The following is a 26,183-nucleotide window of genomic DNA, read 5'->3' as shown; positions in this document are numbered from 1 at the left end:
CCCTCAGAAAGGATTAAGTTGGATTATCATATTTGGGCTAATTGAAATGGATGAACACTACACACACAGAAAAACATGATTTCATACAGCACATTCAATCTTGCTGCGGTTTTGACTCTGCGTGTGTGTATATATATATAAATGTGCAGCTTCATGGAAGCCTCTGTAATCAGAAGAAAAGTTTCCAAGCATGTTAACTTTAACATGTTAAATGTGCATAATTTCCACACTATGTCTTACACTGAAATACATATGAAGTTTTAGTTTAGTCACAGATATCAGAAGGAAAATTAATTTGAAATATGTAACATAAATTAATTTGCTATTTATTATTTTATGCAGTTCATCTATTCATTTATTACCAGAACTGAACTACTGGGGAGGGGGGAATCCAGCAATGTGGAATGTGAAATAAAACAGATGCATCAGGAATGTCTCAGAAATTAGTACAAGCACTAAAATACATGTTTTAAATGCCTTACCCCTAATACAGTAAATAACAGAGTTATAAAGAAAAGAAGAGGTCTTTGTCCCATACAACATCGAGTAGCCATTAGGAAGAATTGCTCCTGTGCCATTTGACGAACAGTTCTGAAAATTGTAACCAGAAATATTTATATTAGTACAGACCGAGCAAAATTTTAAACAATTTTAGATACCCTGTTCTCCTGAAAATAAGACGTAACCTGAAAATCCCTAGTATGATTTTTCAGGATGCTCTTAATATAAGCCCTACCCCAAAAATAAGCCCTAGTTAAGTGAAACCCCGCCCTCTACTATTGTGCAGCAACCAGAAGATGACATGACTGTATTTGAATAAACATAGATTGTTGTACATGAAAAAAAATATCCCCTGAAAATAAGCCCTAATGTGTTTTTTGGAGCAAAAATTAATATAAGACCCTGTCTTATTTTGGGGGACCACGGTATAGGCCAAAATCCTGTTGTTTACCGCAGTGTCTCAACCAGAGCAGGACCACTGAACCAAAGTGGATTTGATGACTCATAAATTTGTCAGAAGAGTAGGTTCAGCTTCTGAGGCCCTGTTCTAAATGTCCCACCTTCTATGCCTCTTCAAGGAAGGTTTCCTTTTCAAGGAAGGTTTCTCTGACAACTTCTCCAGATAGCCTTTAACTGATCTGCACTTACTGTTCTAGAATTATGCCTGTTCTATTGTGAAAGGTTTTACTAGTTAATTTAATTGGTCAGAATCCTATTAGCAAAGTACTCTGCAATTGTTCCAGTGATCTCCGTCCTATGCTTACACAAGTTAGAGACTCCCCTCCTTTAAAAAATGGGGCTTATGCATGCACAAAGAGATAGGGAATACCTTCACGCAACTGGCATAAAAAGGAAAGCCTATGCACATTGAGGGATTGCAAAATAGACATTTGATAAATAAGATATCACAACATCACACCTATAGTGATACAAAGATAACATGTACACAAAAGTGCAGCTATACTTTGAATAAACTTTGGATGCACCCATTGTATGCCTATGGTCAACTTTAGTTATCAGGCTGACACACTTGTGGAATTGAAAACCTGAAATAAAATTACTCACTTGCTGTGGCAGTGCAACAACAAGTCAATTATAAATGTCTGCCATGCCTTTTCTTTACTAAGAGCATCCAGTGCAGTTGGAATCAAGGCAAAACAAAGGGTCATTGCTTCAAGTGCTTCACAGCAAACCTGCTCATCTTCAGCATCTGGTTCATTTCCTGCATTTGTCTGAAAAATCAATCAGACATCAGTAGCATAAAATACATATGGAGAATAAAAACTAACAATTTCCTTGATTATTCCCTCCAAATATAAATCAAGAACACAGATGCTATTTTCTACAATGTGGAAGTCAATAATACTGACTAAAATCCGTAACTAGGATTAAGAGATAAAGTGTCCTGCAGCATTGTATTCTGTGACCATAAATAAAATACTGAATTATTAAAATAAATCTTCTCATATATTTCATATTATAGAGGGAGCAGGTAGTATTAAATATACACAAGAAGAGAGCAGGTGAATATGAAGCCCTGCGATTCTGCTCCCTATATCCAATCCTACTGACAGATCCAAACTAAGCCTTTCGTAAGAGTTCAAGTGGTTTTGAAGTCAATATTTGGAAATGGGCAACTTTTCTATATAACAATTTCTAGAAAGATAATTTTCTCCTTACAAGAGTTCCCCTAAGAATTGGTCCTTCACAATAAAAAAAATACCCTTCACATTCAGAAAATAATTTAAATGCTATAGCAGCCTGAATCCTAAAATAATGCACCAAGAAAAGCACAGGACAGATCTAGACAACAGAGTCCTAAGGGCAGTAGGAAATACTGATACAGCATCTACTCTAAGAGTTTACATGAATCTTAACCTTATGTTCAGATTATACCCATCATAACAATGTAAGAAGGCAAAAGTTCATACATATTTACTTATGCTTACCTCCAATGGCATAAATTTGAGCAGCATTTGTTTATTTGTCTTGTCATTAAACTGTTGTATGACAAGAGAAACAAATGCCAACTTGTTAACTGGTAGCAATTTTCTGCTGAAATTTATGTTATTGGGGGTGTGATGGTAGGTGCTGTTTAGTAATAGAATTCTTGGCCATTATATTTTTGTTTAGTAATTCTATATACAATATTTAAGACACAACTGGCAGTGAGGCAATACATTAGTTACAAACATCCAGCTTGTTTTAACCTGCTATTTAATCATAACTTTATTTTCATATGGGTTGCAGTTGAGAAATAATGAACTGAGTGAGTTGGCTCAGTGGCCAACTAAACAGCTTTTTATCTACACACAAAGAGATGATACACAAGAGGCACTGAGATCATTGCAAAATAAATCACACTTGAAGTAACACCAAGTATTCCCTTAAAAACAACAGAAACCAAAATGCTTCTTTGTAGAGTTTATCTACAAAGTAACTGGTGAACATATCAATAATCCGTATTACTGAGAAAGTTATGAAATGAAAACCATTTAAGATTGTACTGAAGTGTTTACCATTTGTAAATGACCCGCCTGAAGGCAAATCTCTTATCAAATATTTGTTCAAGCGGAAGTGGTTCCTTAAGATTTCTTACCTTCTCATAAATTTTGCTAATATCCTCATTTGAGCTGAATACCAGCTGTACAGATCCACATCCTGAAGCCCAAACTATTTTCTGCACTGCTCTAATAACACAAATATCAGGAATATACTTGGAAGCCTAAAAACAAAAGACAGTAATTATTATTCTTCAGATCTTACTCCAGACATTACAGCATAACCATGGAATAGATGTTCAACAGGTTTTCCCCTTAGGTTTTTTTCTTTACTTCTCTACAGCAACTTCTTATTTTACCTATGAGGAATGAAATACAGATACATGCAGGGAGACACTTGTATGCACACCATCCTTTGGCTGTTTTAAAGACCTGAGGAAAACAACCCTAACTTCGTGACATGTAGTTAGCGCCTCAAAGGAAGTGGCTAACGCTGAGTATTCACATTCCACACCCCGCAACATAAAAATGTTTTGGACTGACCAGAAGTTATTCAGCTGAATTTCACTACTAAGAAAAGCCACTAGAAAAGATATGAAGGGCCTAATGGATGGGCTTAAATACAGAAACAAAGCCCAGTAAATTTGCAAATGCAGATCATGCTCAATCTGATAGTTAATTAGCATCAGGAAATATGTCAAGATATTAAGAAACACAGGATCTTTGACAGTTTAAGCAGCACAACAAGCCAATGGCTCTCTATCAGCAGACAGGATTCCACTATGGATACAGAATGAACTGCTACAGATAATATTTTTTTCCTTTCCCACTACCCAACCATCACGCTTTGTACGGTTACTGAATTAGCAGTGCACTGACCAGAAAACAAAGGTTTTCAGAAACACTGCACACTGACCTCATCAGATATTTGCTGTGCAAGGCGTATTGCAACATTTCTCAGCATGCACTCTGATGTTGGATTGGGAATGTTCTGCAGAGCAGTTTGCAAGACCACTGCCTGGTCATGAGTTGCTTGATTGATCTGTAAAGATTTATTTTCAATATTTTAAAAGATACATATTATGTTCAATGGCAAAAATGTAACATATTGGACAAATGTATTTCAACTGTATTTCCTATATATGAACAAAGCTGGAAAGTGTTATTATTCAGGATGATATAATGTACTATTTTAAAATGGCAAGATTTACAAACACAAACAAATAAAAGTAAATGGAATTTATTCAAATAGCTCCCCACTGGTTTAATCCACCTAAAGCAACATCACAGGCCAAATAAAAAACTTCATGGCCCAAATAAAAAAACTATGCAACCTCTAGAATTTACTATTTGCCTTAGTACAGTAATCCATAAGGAGAATGCTGAACAGCCAGGTGAAAGTCACCAAGACTTTGCTAGTTCTGTAATAGCTAACTATGTAATGGTTTATAAATGAAACACAAAGATTATTTTAAAGCACAGAAGTTAATTACCGGCGACACTGGGCTTGGGCCTTCTGCAACTGGCTGACAAGCTTCTGCCACAGCTCTCACATGGCCATAGCCAATTGCAGTTAGTAATAGTTTTGCTATTTTTAGAGCATTCAGGTAGGCACCCCTTCTTGTTTCCATATCTGCATTTGGCAGAAAGTTATTTCTGGTCAGCATACTCAACACAAGAGGTAAGCCACCACTTTTTAAGAAGTTGTACTGAAAGTCAGTAGCATCTTCACCCAGAGGTAAATTGGCAGGCATCAACAAGGCATAAACTACCTGAAAGGGATTGGGGTGGGGGTGGGGGTGGGGGATAAAGAAAACAATACTTAAGTAAATACACTTTTAATTTAAGTATAAAAGATATGAAGATTATTTTCATACATTGCTTTTCATTGATAACATTTATATATAACTCAGAGCTTTAAGAAGTGCTGAACATTAATATGATCCCCTAATTTATACTCTGAGTACTGATGGGATCCCAAAATGTGTAGAAAATATGATTAGAAGAATGGTTTCAAATTCCAAAATATGTAGAGTAAGACATTACAAACCTCTGTAAGATATAGCACTTGTGAGGCAGAAGGGCCAAAGAAAAGAGAATCAAGGGATGGACTAAGGCTGCTGTCACCAAGCTTTGCGTGATCTAAACATATCGCTCTTAGCTTTTCTACAGTGGTGTTATCTGAAATAAAAACACACTTTCAGAATGTTTTATTCCATAAAAAATACACTGCAGAATTTCTGAAGCTGAAATACAATGAAATTCTACCAAGTACATCAATTTTCAACTGTCTTTAGCAGATAGTTGAACATATGATTTGTCATTTTCCTTGCATATCAAATAATGCTTATGCCCTAAGACAGAGATTGCCATCTAAGCAAAGAAAATGCACCAGCACATTTCTAAGGGTTTCCTAAGTAGGTTAAGGAAAAGTAGCAGATTGGTAATTTGACAATGAGCTACCTAAACCAGCATGTACAGCTGCCCCTAACATACATGTTTTAAAGGGTATGTTTGATCTCCACACTGATTTTAAATTTTAAATTGTAACATAGTGCTTGATTGTTCGATAGAGCTAAATTTATGCAACTGTCGTTTCAGGGGGGAAAAATCTGCTGCACATATACCTGTCTCTCTGGATAACCATTGCACATTTTTATTAACATGATAAATACAGCATTAATCTTACCAAGACCCATTTAAATAAATGCAATTTAACTTACTCAAACATAACAAGTTCTACTCACCTCAGCGGTCTGACATTAAGAAGGACTACTTTTGGATTTAGCCCACTGTCCATATAAACTAATAAATAACAATAAATTTTTACCTGGTGGCATTAGCTTCATAAGGATACGTGCACCATCTCTAAGAGGTGGCATATTTAGGCTACTGCCTAGGTCTGCAACTTGCCAAAGAAAAGAGATGTATCGAGGATGCAGCGACATGATCTAAAAGAAAAGTTAAAACCTGTCTTGAGATAATAGTCCTTAACATCTTATATTAAATATCAATTTTAGATGAAAACTATACTTCTAATTTTTGTGTAATCTTTTACTTACAACTCCAGGCAAGCAACCTTCAACTTCTGGATTGGGACCATCACTATAGTGATTGCCATGGTTGCCAGGAGAACCAGTTGAGGAATCAGAGGAACTATCAGGACTTGAAGGCATATTGGAACTTATCTGTGTAAGCTTGGCTGTTATTAGCTGAGGAAGGAAGTAGAAGGCAGGAATATATAGATAAACTGCAAAATTGTAAATTTTTCATACTGTAAACTTGTGAGCATCAAGTTTATCTGAAAATATTAAAATACAAACATGGGACCTGCTCACTGTAAAAAAAAAAAATCCATTACTTCCCAGTTATATTTACGACAATATTTACCTTTCAAACAAAACCTTTTTTTAAAGGGCGATTTATCAATATATTTTAAAAAAATATTTCAAATTACATTTATACTTTTCATCTGTCAGTCAGAAAACATTAAAAAATGATATATAAGCTATTTAAGAGTACTTACCGTTTTATCTTTGAGATTTAGCTGTCCAATTAACTTCCTATCATCTACAGGATCTACTAGCTCGCCTCCAATAAATAATTCTACTTTTGTGTGTGCACTGTTTGCTTTAATACGGTTGAGAATGCAACGTCTGACAGAACCAATTGTGTCATTTGTGTGGGACCAAACATCCAAATCATCCACTTGCCGACCTTGGTTTGGAAAACGGACTACCAGAGAGATGTGTTTACCACGAAAAGCCCTAAGAATGCAGAAAAATAAAACTGCTATTTGAAATAGCTCACTGTGTTTATAAAAGTTGAATACTGCCAGAATAAATCATGGTTATGGAAGTTTTAATTTAACTACAGGAACTTTTGCAAATTTATAATGTTTTAAAATAGGCAGGAGATCAGAACAATTTTTTTAACTTGCAATGTCTCCTTTACCTATTCACCAGACTGAAGGAAAGTACATTTTTAAATACTTTAAAATTTACAGCATGTAGTCTGCACGAAGCAAGACAGAAAAGTTTGTTCTACACATATGCAGTAAAGAAATCATAAGTGCAACTTTATAAATCTACTACTTCAGTGTATAGACAGCTGTAACTATGGTTCTTCAAGTGATTATTTGTGAACTCATACACATGGGCCTTGCACCTGAACAAAGTCTCATTCAGAATATGTCCTGAGTACCTTCTGCTAGAACTCCATTTCTACCCCTCATGATCAAGTACACCCTAACAATTTCCTCTCAGCTCTAGCCCCCCCCCCCCAATCAGGAGAGAAAAAGCAGTATGACGGACTAAAGGTATTGGCCTGAGATCTTAGAGGCATGCCAAAAGCAATAGTACTGGCTGAATCCAGAGCACAAATGAAATCTCTGAATGCACTCTGGGGCTAGCAGTTAAGCTAACTCATACACCAGGCGAGCTGCTAATGATATCCACAATGCAAAGCAATACTTGAAAAATGATCAAGATCAAATCAAATCAAATAAATTTATTGTCATTGTTAAGTCTATACATAGTATACACATACAACAAAATTCACACAGACACCCAGAGACCAGACCCACATGCACACACATAAAAAATCCCCAAACACTCCCCACCCACAGTAGCACTGTCTAGCCCACATTTTACTAGCTTCCTTGCAAGAATATCATGGGGAACCTTGTCAAAGGCCTTACTGAACTCAAGATATGCTACATCCACAGTGTTCCCTTCATCTATCAAGCCTGTAACTCTATCAAAAAGAGAGATCAGATTAGACTGGCATGACTTGTTTTTGAGAAACCCATGTTGACTTTTAGTGATGACAGCATTCCTTTCTAAGTAATAACAAACTGTTTAATGATCTGCTCTAGAATATTTCTGGGAATTGGTATCGGGCTGACTGGGCGATAATTATTTGGGTCTTCTTTTTTTCCCTTTTTGAAGACAGGGACAACGTTTGCCCTCCTCCAGTCTGTGGGGCTTCGCCTGTTCTCCAAAAATTCTGAAATATTATTGCCAATGGTTCTGAAATTACTTCTGCCAGTTCTTTTAATGTCCTTGGATGTAATTCGTCTGGCCCTGGAGACTTGAGTTCATTTAGAGTAGCCATGTATTCCTGTACTATTTCTCTACCTATTCTGTGCTGCATTTCTCCCACTACATCACCTGCTCTTTGCCCCTCAGGTTGAGCACTATTTTCCTTTTTTAAGAAAACTGAGGCAAAGAAGGTGTTGAGAAGTTCAGTCTTTTCCCTGTCATCTGTTAGTAGTTGGTCATCTTCTCCACGCATCCATTTCCATTTAGAGGTACAAGTTCACTATGCTGAAGGTTTCTCTGATAATTCCATCACATGGAGAGTGTCCTGTAAAAATTCTATGCTGACAATCGTGCCATGTCATGAGCCTCAACACATCCACATCTGAATGTAAAATTTGTTCAGCATTCTGCACGAGCAAGTCCAGATGAGAAAGTAAGAGCTTCCGATTGGCTAGCTGAACTAGGGCTCTGAAACAGGACTTCTATAGCTATTATGGGGCAAGTAGGATGACATTTGCTCTGACCTCTGTGAGTTACTAATTGTGAGATTAAGGTGAAGATGAGAGGGAATAAACACAGGAATTTTCCAATCCCTCACCATAGTAACGCATTAGTTAAGGGACTGATGTCTGGTCCCAGCTCTTCACCAATAGTCTTAGCATTTGTGATTCTCATGAAACAAATGGGTCTATTTGTGGAGAGCCCCAACTCAGCATAAGATGAATTACAGGATGTGCTGATTCCCATTCACATATACGCGGAATGGTGACAGAGGTGGACATACAACTTGTTTTCCTCTTCAAGGACTTAAATTAAAACAGAGATGATGTGCCTGTCCATTAAATGAGATAGTGCTAGTGATAATGGAAACTGCACTAGTATGAAAAGAAGTGTCCTGCACTCTATTAAAGATCAGATCCAAAACTGATGGAGGAAGCTTCTTGATTTCTATCTGATGTGACTTAGCCATCTGCATCATCTGGTTGCTTCAGAACCTAGTATCTTCAGATGGAAATTTTAAAAAAAGATAACTCATCAAGATTTCAATCTGGAAATGGGAAGCCAAGGACCATCCACTGTCAAATCAAAGTCAGTAGAATCAGAAGGAAGATTGTCAGAAGAATTTATATATCCTGAGAAATCATCAAAGCATTTGCATCAACCCACAGTGCCAATGAATTCAATATGGAGATAAAAAATGGAGACCTGAAAGCCACAGTCTCAACGTCAAAAGAAGATAAATAAAAGTATTTTAAAAGCCACTGAATCTGATTTGAAAATGCTCCAGAACTCTTCACTGCTGCTTGTGTAGTAGATGAAAAGACATTGAGGATGTGCATGATGGGGTGGGCAGGGTTCCTGCCAAATGCTATTTAGCACTAAATGCACTAAATGATTCCAGATGAAGCTCTGCACAGGTACAAAATTTGTGAGTCACACAGATCACAAGGAAGAAACATAAGCTACATGGTAGATTTTGCACAATCTTAAACATGTTTACTTGGAATAATACACAAGGCTGCATCATCCTAAATCACAGCAAGCTTAAAATGTCCACAAACCTTGACATTGGTAGAATTGTTCTTTCTTCGTGGTAATCACTGTCACATTCATTTATGTATTCCCTTAAAACAGTTAACACTCGCACCATTCGTATTGCTTCTTGTCTTGCACAGTTAATACTGTCTTTATCTCCATCCAAAACACACAAAGTATCATAGGATGCCTTCAAACGATCAAAGCAGGACTGAATGAAGTCTTCATGGATTGCTACCTACAAGAAATCCAAGAGAAAATTGGAACAACTATATTAACTCTCCGAACAAATAGGTCACAAAAGTAGTAAAGTAAAGCTGTCCTAAATAGGATATACAGTATTATTACTGCAAAGGACAATTATGGCCAGCAGGCATGTGTCCCTGACATCATTCACCCGAGCTGGTGACTGCCCAGTAATATAATAGGCAAAGGAATCTTACATGAAAAATCACCATGTGAGCATCATTTGTATGGAGGTTCTCCACTTAAACAAGACTCCCAGTTGAGCAGAGAACCTGTATATGAGTTTTGGTACCTGTTATTTAAGACACAGGTATCAGCATAAGACTATCTAGACTATAAAGTCTTGGGGTGGGGCCAATACAGCATCCTCACTCCTTGTGAATGTCTTCCACACAAGTAACACATGAAGGCTTACAAAATTATTTACAAAGTCAAATGGGGATTTCAAAAGTGAAACCACTGGCCCAAAGCTGAATGATTTTAATTGCACTAACCATATGTCTACAGTACATCATCACTTGTAAATTGGGATTCAACAGGCCTTTGTTATTCTGGACTCTGTCCACCAAAAAATGACATCCTTACTCTTCAAGAGTTAAAATTAAGGATCACCAAAATCAATAGAATAAAGCAAACTTGTTTACAATTGGGACACAAGTGCCTTTAGTTATTATGCTGTAAGAAAATATAAATTGTATTTGTAGAAAAATGTCAGGAAGTCAATATTTACTGGAACATCAACTATTTAAGAGCAAGGATGTATCTAGGAAAATATGTCAATAATACTAGTAGGCATTTGTATTCCAATAGAACAAGCATGGGATACCATTTGTTGGTTAAAAAATACAGCCGGCTAGAGACTTTAGCCATTAGCATTAAAATAAATCCAGGGAGGGCAGGGCTTTGTTGCGGTGCTGCCAGCAACTCCAGAGAGGAGCTCTCTCTGGAAAAGCTGGAACCCTCCGGTCCAGGATCCCCCTTTTGAAATGGGGATCAAAGGAGAGTCTAGAAGAAGTCTCTCTGAAGCAGATGGTGAGCAGCAGAAGGAGAAGAAAGGGAGGCAGACCCGGACTTTTTTCTTCTGAAGAAATCACCGTGCACAGACCGGAGCGGGCGCCATTTTTTGGCACTGAGCCGCGAGGAACCCTTTACCGGGGGAGAGGAGAGCAATCAATATAAATTAAAAATATATAACAAGTAAGTAAGCCGAAGCCTCTGATTTATGAAACAGCCTCATTAAGCTGAAATAAGAATGAAATATTTGGCAGAAAGAATAAATGCAGCGGCGGGTTTATCTTATCAGTCTGACTCAAAAGCGAAACTAAGCTTCTCCAAGTGAACTATTAAAACGCCAGGCTGATTCTAAAGCCGAGAGTCTGAGATGGAAAAATAAATCTTATGTTTCTGGAGAAGAATCCCAGACAGCAACACCGTCTGACTGGATTTAAGAGACCTCGGTGGATGCAGTGTGTTATTCTTTGCCTTCTCTGGACTTTGTGAACTATAAATAATAGAATCTGGTGGTTTTTCGGGAGAAGGAGCTGACGTGGCCGATTGGACTAAGGAGCATTAAGGGGTTAATGAAGATCACAAGACGAGCTCCAAGGACCATCTACTGGACAGTTTGAGACTCTGTGACTGTTGTTTTGTTTGTGACCACGTGTGAGTCTAAAAATAGAAGCTTGCTGAACTCAGGAGAAGAAGAAATAACTGCGTCACGGTTCTAATTGATATTGTATTTGCTGGACTAAAAGTTGATTTTTATACTACAATATCTGGACAAAGATTGGAGGGAGATCTAAGGGGAGGTTTATGATGAGGGGTTTGAATTGTTGATAAAATTGTGGAAACTGGAAGGATTTCTAGGGGGTGATTATTGTGGTATTTATACAAACCCCAAAGCCTGAGATGGACCCCAAAAATTCAAAAGAACAAATGGAGACTTGGTCTGTTCAATCCCAAAGTTCTGGAATAGTGGTGCAAGAAATAGAAAAGGAATGGCAGATTAATATACAAAGACTAATATTAACAGGGTTCCAGCGAGTGAATGCAGGTCTTAGCAAAATAGAAAATTTGATGAAAGGGACGAAAGAGGGGACAGTAGATGCTAAACAAAACTTAAATGAAGTTGTACAGACTTTAGAATCGTCTGTATTAGACATGACACCAGGTAATATGAATGCAGTAGAGAGTTATCCAGTGACCCATGCAGCTTCCAAAATTAAAAAGCATTATGACAAAAATCTTAAGGAGGCAGAGATACTGAAACCAGATAATTTTATGGTGAAAATATGGGAAGTGGAAAAAATGGATATTCTGTCAGATGGGCTGAAAGACTGTTCAATTCAAAAAGAAACGGAAAGATGGGATGTATTGTATAAATGGCAGCAGCTACCAGACAATGTTGGAATAACATAGAATAAAATTAAAATTAAATGATAAGATAAAAGCAAGAGGGTAATCAAACTGTGAAAAAGCAAAAAGTTGATATGTATTAGTAATATGAATTGATTGGATGATGCTATACTTTATGCTCTCCTATCCCCCAAAACCATTTTCCTTTCCTATCCCCTCTTTCTTTCTGTACCCTCTATCCTTGTTTCTAAATAAAATAAAATTATTAAAAAAAAAAGCATTAAAATAAATCCTGTTAGAAAAAATGAATAAAATTAAGTTTGTTTTTAACATTTACATTCATAGTACGTGGAAGAAGGCTTTAACACAACTAATGTTAAATATAACTAATTTTTTTACAACTAAAAATGTCAGTTATCTTTAAAAGCTGGATTCTTTTAATATTTTTACCTGATTAACTTGTAACCTGGGACCAAGATTGGTATAGATTTCCTTTAGCAGATCTATTGCTCTACTGGCAATGTCATCATTCCCTTGAATAACAACCTAAAGGAGAAACATGATATATTGAAATTCTACTCAAAACATTGTACATTTTTGGCTTTGATTATGTTGTATGGTGAAAGTGAAAATAAATTCACCAAAATTTAAGAAAATATTGCTTTTGATTTTTATGCCATTTCTTTCTCTCACAATCCAGATAAAACATAATTATTTAATTATTAAAGATATTACAGCACTATCATATTTTTAAAAAATCCAACATACAGCCTATAATCAAAACCTTCCAAAAGAAAAACCTATTGCTAGCTGTAAGAAGAATCATAAATGTATGTATTTATATTATTTATATGCCATCTTCCTCCCAAGGCAGTTCAGAACAGCCAAAACTATACAAGAATCAACATTTTAAAAATATCATTTAAATATTGTATAAAAAACAAGTAAACATATATCAACAATAAAACCCAGATTAAAAATATTTTAAAAACATTTAAAATCTTGAAGTATAATAAGCATAACATTCCTGAGCCACTGACTGCTTTAAAGCCTGCCTGAAAAGGGAAGTCTTTGCCTGACAAAGGAGGACAAGAGGGAGGGCCCAACCTGGCTTCTCTGGGCAACACGTTCCAAAGTCTGGGAGCAACCACCAAGAATGCCCCCCCTTTCATGTCTTCATCAAATGAGTTTGGAAAGGTGGTGGCACTGAGAGAAGCCCCTCCCCCCAGAAGACCTTAAAAGCTGAGAAAGCTCATATGAGATAATATTGTCTTTCAAACAGCCTGGACCCAAGCTGTACAGGGCTCTATAGGTAATAACCCACACTTTGAATTGGGCCCAGAAACAGACTGGCAGCCAGTGAAGCTAGCTAGCTAGCTAGCTAGCTAGCTGTTTGTTTGTTTGTTTGTTTGTTTGTTTGTTTATTTATTTATTGGATTTATACCCTGCCCATCTAGTCAATCGACTACTCTGGGCGGCTTCCAACATATATAATAACGATTTAAAATATAACAAGATTTTAAACATCAATAAAGAAGTTGTTCAAGATGGAAAAATAAGGGGGGAAAAGGAAGAAAAAAATCAAGTGTTGACTGGAGGGAAGGCCTGCCTAAACATCCAAGTTTTCAGTTGGTTTTTAAAGATGCCCAGCGAAGGGGCCGCACGAATATTAAACAGCATTGGGGAGATGACTGAACCCTGCGGAACCCCACAATTGAGGCTCCATGGGGCCAATAACCTCTACTCAAGCTGTACTCTTTGAGGACAGTCCCCGAGGAAGGATTGGAGCCAGGCAAACGCCTGGCCACCAATTCCCAACTCAGAGGGCCTCCTCAGGAGGATACCGTGGTCAATAGCATCAAAGGACACCGAGATATCGAGGAGGACCAACAGAGATGTTTTACCCCTGTCAGCCTCCCTCAATAGGTCATCATACAGAGCGACCATGCTGTTTCTGTACCATGGCGTGGCCTGAAACACAACTGGAATGGATCCAGGACATCTGTTTCATCCAAATGAGCCTGAAGATGATCGGCCACCACCCTTTCCACCACTTTGCTGATGAAAGAAACATTGGCGACGGGCCTATAATTGCCAATTTCGTCCGTCGCCAAACTAGGTTTCTTCCTTATGGGCCTAATGAGTGTCTCCTTGAGGGCAGGAGGTACCCTGCCTTTAATGAAAGACCCATTACCGTATTTGCCAACGCACAAGGTGACCGGCCGCATAAGACGGCCCCTCCAACAGGAGGAGGAGGAAGAGGGGAAATGGGCGGGGGCAGGCGAGGGAGCGCGCGGCTGGCTCAGCAGAGCGGGGCAGCGGGCAGCCTGGCGGCAGCTCAGGCATGGCAGCAAGAGGGCAAGGAAGAGCAAGAGGCTGAGGAGGAGGAAAAGGGAAACGGGCGGGCGGCGGGCAAGCGAGCTGGCTCAGCAGCAAGAGGGAGAGGAAGAAGGCAAGGGCTGAGGAGGAGGAGGAGGAGGAGGAGGAAAAGGGAAACGGGCGGGGGGGCGGGCGGCTGGCTCAGCGGCATGGTGGGCAGCCCAGCAGCAGGCTCTGGCCGCTCAGGCATGGCAGGCTGTGCTTCCCTCCATCCATCCAGACCGACCGACCGCATGCCTGCCTGCCCACCCGCCTTCCTGCCCGGCCAGCGTGGCCCCGCGTCATTCAGTGCACCCGGCGTATAAGACAACCCCCCACTTGGAGGCATGTTTGTTGGGCCCAAAAAGTTGTCTGGTACGCCAGCAAATACGGTAATTATTGCTGTGGCCCATTCTGTTGTTATAGGTCTGGCTGCTTTGATTAGCCAGGCCAGGCAAGGGTCAAGGGATGAGGTGGTGGCCTGACAGCGATCAAGCGCTTTGTCCACAATATCACCGGTCAAGGTGGAGCGCTGGACATCTCTGCTCGACTCACTGTATCTAAAAAAGGAGATAGCTCCCGACGGATGGCCTCTACTTTAGATTTTTTAAAATGCTGCAAATTGGTCCAGTGAAATACTAGGGGGAGACCCATCGCACACTATACGGAACAGCTCCGCCTGCTGATTTGAAGCTTCGCTTATCTGGTTAGCCAGATGTACTCGACTAGCAGCCTTTACCTTGACCAGGTAAAGGTTAGTCACAACCCTGACAGCTATCCAATTATAATCTGTCGGGTTTTTTCTCCACTTGCGCTCTAGTCTTCTCCTAAATTGTTTCATCGCTTGTAGGTCCTGGTTAAACCAGGGCGCAGGCCGAGCTCTGCATTGGAGAGGGCATTTAGAAGCAATCGTGCCTACAGCCCTGGTGGCAGTGGTAAACCAGCGATCAACCACAGCCTTGACAGGAGCACCAGTCAGATCAGCTGAAACACCTCTCATGGCATCCCGGAATCCTACAGGATCCAGTAGCCTTTGAGGGCGGACCATAGAAATAGGTCCCTGCTCCCTGCGAGGGGGGGAGCCATTGAGAGGTTACATTTTATTAGGTGGTGATCTGACCATGACAAGGGGACCGACATAAGGTCAGTCACCATCAGACCACACTCACTCCAGTTGGTGGGGAAAAAACAGGTCTAACATATGACCACACACTTGGGTGGGGCCGTTGACATGTTGGGACATGTTCAAGGAAGCCGTGGTTTCCAAGAACTCAAGAGCCGGCCCAGAAGTCTCTGCCTTCATGTGAATGTTGAAATCACCCAAAACCAATAGCTTCAGGGACCTCAACAGTGCTGCGAAGACAAAGTCCGCCAGCTCCAGTAAGGAAATGGCTGGGTCGCGGGGAGCGCAGTAACTCAGTAAGATCCCAATACCATTCCTGGCCCCTATTGACACATGGAGGACCTCCAGACCTGGCTTTACCACCAAGGAGTGCCTAGTAACCTCCAAGGTGTTTTTATATACAATGGCTACTCTCCCCCTGCCCCTCCAGTCTACCCTGGTGCTAGACAACATAGCCAGGCGGACAGGTGAGAGTTAGGGGAGGACCCCCCCTCCACCTATCCACATTTCAGTTATGCATGCCAGGTCTGCATCCTCCTCCAGTATAAGATCATAAATAACCTGGAATTTATTGGATACAGACCTGGCATTCAACAGCACCAGTTTTAGGGTGGAGGGTCGGGTGATCTGGCTACCTCAATACTGATGGTTGATCACAGTCCCAGAACAGTGAACAGCCTTCAAACATCTGTTCATCATTCTTCTAACATGAGTAGGAGCTGTGCCAACACCCTATCTCCCTCTACCCGTAACGACAGAGATGTTTAATGGCCCCTCGCTGGGAGGACAGGCCTTCCATTCCATATCAAAAGAAAAGAAACGAAAAAAGAAAAAACACTGTTGCAATAAGGGAGTTGTATGTTCCCTGTAGCCAGCGCAAGTCAGAATTATGGCTGCAGCATTTTGAACCAGCTGAAGTTTCTGAACATTCCTTAAAGGCAGCCCCACATGAAATACGTTGCAGTAATCCAAATGGAATGTAACTAAGGCATGTGTCACCAGATCAGACATCTGAAGGAATGGGTGCAGCTAACACACCAGGTTTAACTGTGCAAATGAACTCATAGTGAGAGCTGAAATGTGTACATTCACCATTTCCCTAAGCCACTCAGTTGGCTACCTTCTGTCTGCCTTTATAAGCCAGGAAGAACAAAGGTCCAGAACACATGGTGTGTTCCAAAGAGCCTGTTTACTCAGGGACAAAAAAGGGGCAAAGTTATATCAACAGGATGTGCATCTACTACAGCATCTAAGTCAGAGTGGATCTAAGCTACTTATTTGCAAAATGCTCTGCAAAAACTTAAAAGTGGGATATTTTCTTGTCAGCATCCTTCTCTTGTGGTCATCTGAACAACAGACCCTAGACCACCTGAAAGAGATCCACTGGATAGCTCAGTGCAAAGACACAACAGCAGGAAAGAAGAAGAGTTTCTTTGCTGCCACCACTGTTATGGAGTAGGCTTTCCAATGAATTCCAGCCAGTCTTCAATCTGCCCTGAGTTTTCCACCAGTGTCACTCTAGCCTCTGTCCCACTTGTTTCATCTCCTCTAGCTCCATAGTAAAGCAAGGAGCCAGTTTGGTTGCACTTTGTGAGAGAGACCACTGAGGAGCAAACATGCACTGGACGTGTTTTTCCCCCGTGCCATAGATTAGCCAAGGCCGTGACAGGATCACCTGACAAGACAACAGGAAACTCCCTAAGAGCCATCAGGAAACCTTTTGGATCCATATCTTTCCTAGGGAAAACCATTTTAATTGGCCCCTCACTCCACACAGGTTCAGAGTTCCAATAAGCCTAAACCCTAGTAAATCATGATTTGTCCATGACAATGGAACTATCATCACCACCCTGCCCAATACAGAAAACCAGGTCAAAAGTGCGCCCTGTAACATGAGTGGGGCCAAAGCATACAAAGTCAGAGCAGCAAGGCCGAACTCCACACATGGTGACATGTTACAGAGATATTTTAAAGACACATTCCATGAAGACAGCAGGCTCCATTGTCACAGCACAAATTCTTTTTAAGATTATCAACAGGCAACCTATCAACCTCAACACATAAATACTGATTTTGTACTTGAACATACGAAGGAGCATCAAAATATGCAATCCAAATTTAAGGTACATGTGAACTTTCATTCCAAAAATATATCACTGTTCAATTTATAAATACATGTAAATGTGGAGTTTATGTCTAATCACTTGGTTTACAAACCAGCACCCATCCCCTCACAGGGGACAGGCCAGTTACTAAAGGCTAATTTGGATACTTACATAGACTTTCACACTTACCCTCCAAAGGTAATCTAATCCTATCAGCTCCAAGTCATCCATCATATAGGCTCGTCTCTTTGCGACCAGCTTCCCTTCTCGACAATTCACAGCTTTGAAGAAACGTTCAAAACATTTCATTCCATTTTCTGTTAACAGTGACGGGTCCAACTGAAGAACATTGTTTTCAAAGAAATCTTTATTTATGTCAGGGTCCAAATCTGGTTCATCTCCCATGAGTTTAGAATACCATTTAAAACAGGCTTCACGATCACACAGGTAAACTGCATTTTCAGCTAAACATTTCCATATTTGTTTTGCCTGAGGAGCACAGAGCCATAGTTGACCATCCTTCAGTAAAAATCTTGCAAAAAAAAAAAAAACACAAAGAAAAGCAAGTCGTAAGAACCATAAGTAGGGATCTAAGACTATAAACTGATACACAAAACTGCATCTTCTCCCAAGGGTATTCATGTGTTGGTAATTTCTAAAACAGACTACTATAATGCTCTCTACATAGGACTGTCTTTTAAGTCAGTACAGACATTTCAGCAGATCAAAAATGCAGCAACTAGACTGAATACACATACCAGAAGATTTGAACAATAGGACCCCCAAATCTGCAGGGGATTGGTTCCAAGCCCCCTGTGGTTCCTGAAAACTGTGGATAACAGCAAACACTCCCATCACTGTCACCGCCTTCAGGCATGGGCCAGCCCCACACTCCTTCACCTACTTCCCACAATGAGAGTATGTGAAGGAGCCAAGCCACCAGGGGTGGGGTTGGGAACAAGAGCTGCCCTTTCTGCCTCTGCTTCCTCGCCTAGAAGTGGCCCCGAGGCACCAGCAGAGGAGGAGGGATCCTGCCCGCCTGCCTGAGGCTGAAAGCCAAGGTGAGTGGGCCAGAGGCGGAACCTGGGAAGGAGGATGAGCTGCCCACGTGTGAGGGACGGCAACCGCACCTCCAAGATTGGGGTGAAAAAGGCAGGGCAGGGGGCCGGAGGCTGCCATCTTCACAAGAAGTGGCCCGGGCAAGCCTCATACCCTTCCACCTACCTCCTGCAGTGGGCAAAGGGGCTGGCCATCAGGATGGGAAGGAAAGGGAGATGCGAAAGTTTGGGAACCACTGTTGTAAAAGAAAAAAAAATCCTGAAGAGAACAAGAACTCATCTTGGGCTCCCTCTATTGGCCAGTTCTGGTAAAACATGCAACTGGGGGGATTTCTTTATTTTAATACAGTATTCATTCATTCATTCATTCATTCAATTTGTATCCTGCTACCGTTGCTGTCACAGCACTATTCTGGGAGAATTACAACTCATAAAACAGAAAACAAAAATAAAAACAGAAATATTATAAAAAACAGAAATAACCCTAAAAGACCCAGATGGCACCAACTAATCTCAAAGCAAATAGAGGGGAAGAGGGGAGGGAAAAAGAGGAGTGGAGGGAAAGGGGGGGGGGAGGTGGTCAGCTGGGGTTGGCGTGAAAAGCCTTCCTGAAAAGCAATGTTTTTGCTTCGTAAAAGTCCACAGGGAGGGGGCTAGGTGTAGCCACTGTACAGTACAGTACAATATTTTCAAACTGCTAATGAGTGAATCAGCAGATACTGATACACTTACAGTAGATACAGTGGTTCTACTCTATATCCCCAGTCTTGGCATGCCTTTTTTTACCGTCTCCCTTTCAGTTTACATGCTCAATTTAAGGTGCTGGTCATAACCTAGAAAGACCTTAACGGTTTAGGGTCTCAATATTAGGCAGAACATTTCTCCCACAAAATAGCAACCCATCCCACATGCTCTTTGCAATCCTTCATGTTAAGAATTACTGTTCAATAACTAAAGAGGCCAAAACAGCCAACAATAGCTAACCTTTCTTGTTTGTGGCCCTTTCCCTCTGAAATAAGATTCCTACAAAAGGTTCTCTAAAACAGGAAGCTAATTAAGACCAAATTATATCAGGCTGCCTTCTACTAGTGTGAATATTGGCCTGACATGTTCAAATAAAGCGTGCTAATTATATATTGCTTAAAGCACTCTCTGGGCAGTTTACAGTTTAATTATACTGGTTACACATTCCCGACCCTGGCAAGCTAGGTACTCAGTTTACCAACCTCAGAAGGATGGAAGTGAACGTTAAGCCAGCTACCTGGGATTGAACCCAAGTCGTAACCAGAGTTTTGGCTGCGGTACTGCAGTTTAACCACTGTGCCACAAGGCTTCTTGGGTTTTAATTTGTGTATTTTTATATAAAAATTGTTTCAGCTGGCAACAAGTTTTGCTGTATTTATTTATTTATTTTATTTGTACCCCACCTATCTGGTCAATAATTGTGTTTTTTGTATTCATTATATAGTTGTTTTAGTGTAAGACTTTATTGTACGTATACTGTGGACCAGAGAATGACAAAACCAATGGGGTGGTACAGAAACTGAAGTAATAAATATTTAGAATTCAATTGTATTCATACTGAGGAGAGATGATAATTTATCCAGATTAAATAACATGCACACCTTTAACATGTTTTAATCACAGAACTTAGAAACATATTGCTTCCGTATGAAAGAAGTTGGAACAGTAAAAAGATGTTAGGAACCCAGCTACAAAAGGAAAGTGATGATACCTCCGAGACAGATTCCAAAAGGATGGGCAAAAAGTATACCACGCTTGAAGGCACTTAAAGCCACTAAGAGTTCCAGGAGAACAACAGGGAGTCCCTCAGCTGTTTCTTGGTGTAGGTTGTCTAACCAAGATGACCAAAGTCATCTCCATCTCATAACCGGACTTCTAACTGCATCTTATTGCAAACACCCTCTAAAAATCAGGCTTGAAGACAAATATCATTTTTTAGATAATCATAAAAATGTATTTTTGCTTGCTTTCCAAAGAACATCCATAGAATACCTTCCTATAACATAAAATGAACTTTATTCAAACCAACCGTAGAAAGTTCAATCGCTCTTGTACTTCCTGCACATGGCTGTATCTACTCCCCGGCCTTACAGTTTGTGGATCATACTCTGCATGTTCTGCAAATATAAGATAAGATGTTATCATTCCTATGAAAAAGACTAACAAAATATTCACTATGTTTAATTTGATACAAATTCCACTACATTCAAAGGCATTTGCTTTCACGAAAGCACATGACTTTGAACTTTCAAATGGACCTACTCTAACTATAACTTACTATGATAGTAGGTCCATTTGACTCAAGGGAACTTATGGAGGAACTGACTCACCAGCCCCCCCGACTCAATGAGTCTACTTTAGTGTTACAGTGGTGCCTTGCTTGACGAGGATAATTCGTTCCGTTCAAATCGCTGTTAAGCGAAATCCTCGTCAAACGAAATTTAAAAACTCATTGAAATGCATTGAAAACTGGTTCAATGCATTCCAATGGGCGAAAAACCTGCTCGTTTTGCGAAGATCCTCCATAGGGCGGCCATTTTCCGGTGCCTATAAAGCAAGGAATCTGTCCTAAAGCACAGTGGGGAGCCATTTTGCACAGCAGGCAGCCATTTTAGAGCCGCCGACCAGCTGTTTTAAAATAGTTGTCTAGCGAAAAATCAGTTCCCGAAGCAGGGAACTGGTCATCGTTAAGTGAATTTCCCCACAGGAACATCATTTTGCAATCGCAATAGCAATCGCAAAAACTTCATTGTAAAGCAGTTTCGTCATTTAACAAGGTAATCGTTAAGCGAGGCACCACTGTATTTACAGCACTAAGCAATAGGATTTTAGCCCACGTTTATACTATAGAAATTGTTTTAATTCACTTAAAACATTTTCCATAGACAATTACTAGAGGCCAACTAATCATAACGATGATCATAGAAAGTAATGAAATTTTTCTACCTTCCAATTCTTATTTAATCAACTTTTTAAAAAAACATTGAACAAAATATATATAATATAAGCTTAAGCAAGCATCTTTCATAAGTTTTGTGAAATGACAAATATTTTTATAAGGAAATTAAGAAACCATGAAATAGGTTAAGTCTGTCAAAATAATTTTTGTGGGTTCTCTGTACACTGTGCACTTTTTTGTGAAATGACTGAACAATGGTAACACTGACTATTAAACATAAATTCTGCAAAACGAAAGACCTGAAGAATGTTAATTTCTAGAGTTTGCTTTTAAAATTCAATTTATATTCTTCCATCATGTCTGTAGTTTTACCAGCTTCTCAGATGAAGATTCATCAAAATTTTGCAAGTGTTTGTATTCTCCAAAATTCTTTATCAAAGTGGCACAAAAAATAGACAGGAAGATGAGTTGATACATTTGACCAGATGTTGTTGTGGCAAGCTCAGTCTGAAAATGAATACTTTAGATTATATAAATCAGGTACAGTGGTGCCTGGCAAGACGGGCGCTCCGTTTAACGACGAATCCGCATTACGACGAGGTTTTTACGATCACAAAAGCGATCGCAAAATGACGTTTTGAATAGGAGACTATCGCTGCGCGATGATCGTTTCCCTGTTTCGGGGACCGATTTTCGCTTCCCAACGATCAAAACAGATGATCGTTGGGTTTTCAAAATGGCCGCCGGGTGCTCAAAATGGCTCCCCGCTGTGTTTAGGAGCCATTTTTCGCTGCACAGGCACCCAAAAATGGCCACCCCTATGGAGGATCTTCGCTGGACAGTGAGTTCTTAGCTGATTGCAACGCATTAACCACGTTTTAATGCGTTTCATTGGCTTTTTTATTTTTTGCTTTACGACGTTTTCGTTCTACAGCGATTTCGCTGGAAAGAATTAACGTTGTAATGCGAGGCACCACTGTATTAGATTACATTTAACAATGCATAAATGTATAGAGAAGAAATTGTGGGTTAAATAAATAATAAATAAAATTATACACTGCCAAATGCAATATGGCACCTGCATGGCTACCATTGAATCATTTGGTGTGAAATCTCTATTCTGAAACTGAATTTAAGAGCAGATGACAAGATCATAATAACACTTGGCCAAAGTTTTAGACCTTTCTGTTTCTTCTGCCCATCTCCTTTAAAAAAATTAAAATCTAGCCTTAGGAACAGTTACAAAGAACTATAAAAATTGCACACAAGTTTGTGGAATTTTAATTAGTCCTAATAAAGCAGTAGTTCCCAATCTTGGGTCCCTAGATGTTCTTGAATTAAAACTCTCAGAAGCCTTTACACTCCTAGGATTTCTGGGAGTTGAAGTCCAAGAACATCTGGAGCTCAAGGTTGGGAACCACTGTAATAAAGGCCACCAATAGGTTTTTGTTTTGCTTTGTTCTCATGGACCAACATAGCTATCTTGAGCTACATCAGATTAACATTGGCCTCAATAACATAAACAGAAATGTGTTCTTTAATATAATTTTAGGAAAAAAAATTAAAGTTAACTCACCCTTAGCATACTGCCTCATGCTTTCCATGTACGCTGAAAGATTTTCTGCAACTAAAGTTACTAGAGCATGATTGTGCTGAAGTTGATTGATTAAATCATGGCGATAAAACACATGAGGGCTTCGCTGAGTTTGACTGTAATCAAGAAATATGAAAAAGGGGGACCATACTATTAAGAGTTTTTTTTAAAAAAAACATAATAGCCATATAATAGGAACTCACAGTAGAGAACTAAAAGCTTATTAAAAAGTGAACATATCTAGAACAGCCCAATTTAAAATTAGAAATATAATTACACCAGATACTAAGAGCCACAGGAAATTTCTATCCAGAAGTTTCTTGCAATATTTTTTTCACTCTTAATTAAAATCTGTATCATTCTCAAATCAGGGTGAATTTTAAGTCAAGACAATTTAAATCACAATTTAAATAATTATTTAAATCACTAGGAAGACTTGAATCATGATTTTTAAATGAAAAGATTCATTCTGGCTGGTAGTTATTTATAATCTTTAAAATTTGCAACCAGATGAAGATTACATATTTAGAAAATAGCATTTAAGGTACAGAAGGAACCAGCCTATCCGTGGGATCAGAATCCAGATTCACTTATCCATTGCCTGAAAACACTAAATATCCTACCAAATCACGTATTTATACTTATTTCCAGGGTATATTTACCAGAACGAGCCAGTGGGATCCAGAGACCATGAAATGTATAGCATTTGCTATATCCCTTTGTGGGTTTTTTTTTTTTTTTGCATCCATGGGGAGGCCTGGAATTGATCCCCCATGGATACCACAGTCCTACTGTAATGTGTTCATTGCTTGTACACAGATTTGCAGAGTAACAATGAGATTAAGGTCTTTTCCTGAACTTTGTTTATTTTTAAGTGCATGTTTTCTCATCTTAGATAACATGGATTAATTGAATTAATTTACCAAAAATGTAAATATTGGATTAATATACAACCCCATGCTACATAATTAAGCTCTATTTCATGCTGACCCTTTAAACTATGCTATAATGTAAATTAAACAGAAAACTCAACAGATTTCTCCTCCCAAACCATTTCATTGAAATAAATCTGATCTAAATAAAAAATCCATTTAATTTTTTTTAATCATATATTTTAATCCACCCTGTTCTCAATTATTTTCCCTCTTTATTTCTATCAATCTAATCAATAATGCAGAGAATCTATTAAAGTATGCTGAAACACTTGTAGATATCAGGGTATTAATTCGTGAAACAGCATTCCCACTTCTTATGCCACACTGAAAATTGCTTAATTTTTGGCTTATCATGCAATCATGCAACATGAAAAAACTGTTCACAAAGAAATGTACAGCCAAATGGATATATGGAGTTATGTGGCTGTCTAATTGTGGGCCATGTCATATAAGAAATGCTACCAAAATCAATGCTATTAGGAAAGTAACTCTGCCATTTCTTTCACAGTAACAAGAAACTTCTCCTATAAATGTGCAAGAGAATAAGCATGTCCACCAGGTCTCTATCAGTACTACTGACACGTGGGGGGGGGGGTTTCAGTTACTTTTTCAAGTGAAAAAGCCCCCCCCCCTGTAATTTCTGCCCTTCCAAAAGTTATCAATTTGGGTGTCTTCTTTTTCTGCAGGAGGGATGCCCTTGAGCTTGCAGGCACTATTGTGCAATGGTACCTGGCACATTTCAATCTGTATTACACAGAGGAGGAAGGAATATCACAGGTGTGACCAAACTTTGCAAAGTACAATGTAACTTTAATTCCAGTATCATCTTACACTTCACGGGAAAAGGAGAATTCATTTTAAAAGGTTTACTATGCTAATCAATGATGTAACAATCAATGACGTAACTTTTGAATACAAAATTACTTTTATTTCATAAGGAAAAGTGGGGACCTATAATGAAATGTTAACAGTAAAACCATCTCATAACAGGAATGGTTTTATTGAAGGCCCTAGCTGGCCTGGCACAGATTTAATAACACTATTCAAAGCATGCAGGAGCAGAGGAAGGTCACTTCTTTCCTAACCACCCTCTTGAAACTTACTCCTGTTACATTTTATATAGCCCTACAGTGCTCAAGTGGACCCAGCCTGAGCACTTCACAACATTACAGAGAAAAGAGGGATTTCTGATGAGTAATAAGAAAAAAGGGCATTCTTTTGTCCATCCCTCCTCTTGAAACATCCCTGTGGAATACATGAAAGGGAGAGGCTTTCTTTTAACTCCAAACACGGATCTAAATGTCCATCTTTATTTATTTAACTTATATTATATTATATTTATTTAACTTATATTATAACTTATCTTCAGGCTACTATATCAAGAGCTTAAGCATACCAATTCCCATCCCAACTCAAGGCTGATTCATTTCAATACTACTAACAGAACAGATGAGACATATCAGTTATCTAACCCAAGATATTAAATAAAAATTCAAATCACTCACCTCAAGTTTTGGGGTGCTTCGCCAAACAAACTACAAATTTCCCTAATTTGTTTCAATGCAGGAATAACCCATTTGTCATTTGTGCGAAGCTCTTCTATAAAACGATCTATCCACTGTATTTTTTGTGTATCTCGATCCTTTAAAAGCAAGTATTTTCAACTTACTATAGAACATATTATTAGTACAATAAAGTGTATTTTCCTACATCCCAACCTAAATAACAAAATATATCATTAAAAAGCTTATTTAATGCCAAAATTTGCCACTACTACAATACTTTTGAGACAATTTCAACAAAGGTGCATACTTTGAAATCTGTTGCTCACACTGATCTTCTTCAGAGATGATTCAATTCATGGAGAACACTAAAACAAATTTCTTACAGCAATGGCAGACTTTCC

At 39.1% G+C, this 26,183-nt stretch overlaps 1 protein-coding gene across 1 annotated transcript in view; it reads right to left on the bottom strand.

Moving 5' to 3' along the window:
• USP9X (ubiquitin specific peptidase 9 X-linked) overlaps positions 1-26,183 on the bottom strand; it is a 131,824-nt gene that overhangs the window by 41,542 nt on the left and 64,099 nt on the right. The window contains exons 13-27 of the mRNA XM_020783881.3: positions 25,783-25,919; positions 23,325-23,458; positions 20,879-20,966; positions 17,957-18,299; positions 12,632-12,727; positions 9,607-9,818; positions 6,529-6,769; positions 6,065-6,214; positions 5,833-5,953; positions 5,053-5,183; positions 4,496-4,774; positions 3,919-4,044; positions 3,101-3,226; positions 1,567-1,733; positions 483-591 (exon numbers count right to left, since the gene is read on the bottom strand). Coding sequence (XP_020639540.3) covers positions 483-591; positions 1,567-1,733; positions 3,101-3,226; positions 3,919-4,044; positions 4,496-4,774; positions 5,053-5,183; positions 5,833-5,953; positions 6,065-6,214; positions 6,529-6,769; positions 9,607-9,818; positions 12,632-12,727; positions 17,957-18,299; positions 20,879-20,966; positions 23,325-23,458; positions 25,783-25,919 — 2,460 coding nt within the window. The remainder of the gene's footprint in view (positions 1-482; positions 592-1,566; positions 1,734-3,100; positions 3,227-3,918; positions 4,045-4,495; positions 4,775-5,052; positions 5,184-5,832; positions 5,954-6,064; positions 6,215-6,528; positions 6,770-9,606; positions 9,819-12,631; positions 12,728-17,956; positions 18,300-20,878; positions 20,967-23,324; positions 23,459-25,782; positions 25,920-26,183) is intronic.

This window comes from Pogona vitticeps, chromosome 3, assembly GCF_051106095.1.
Source record: "Pogona vitticeps strain Pit_001003342236 chromosome 3, PviZW2.1, whole genome shotgun sequence".
Classification (NCBI taxonomy): Eukaryota; Metazoa; Chordata; class Lepidosauria; order Squamata; family Agamidae; genus Pogona; species Pogona vitticeps.
The sequence above is the reverse complement of the archived record's forward strand: the minus strand, read 5'-3'. Positions and strand labels throughout refer to the sequence as shown.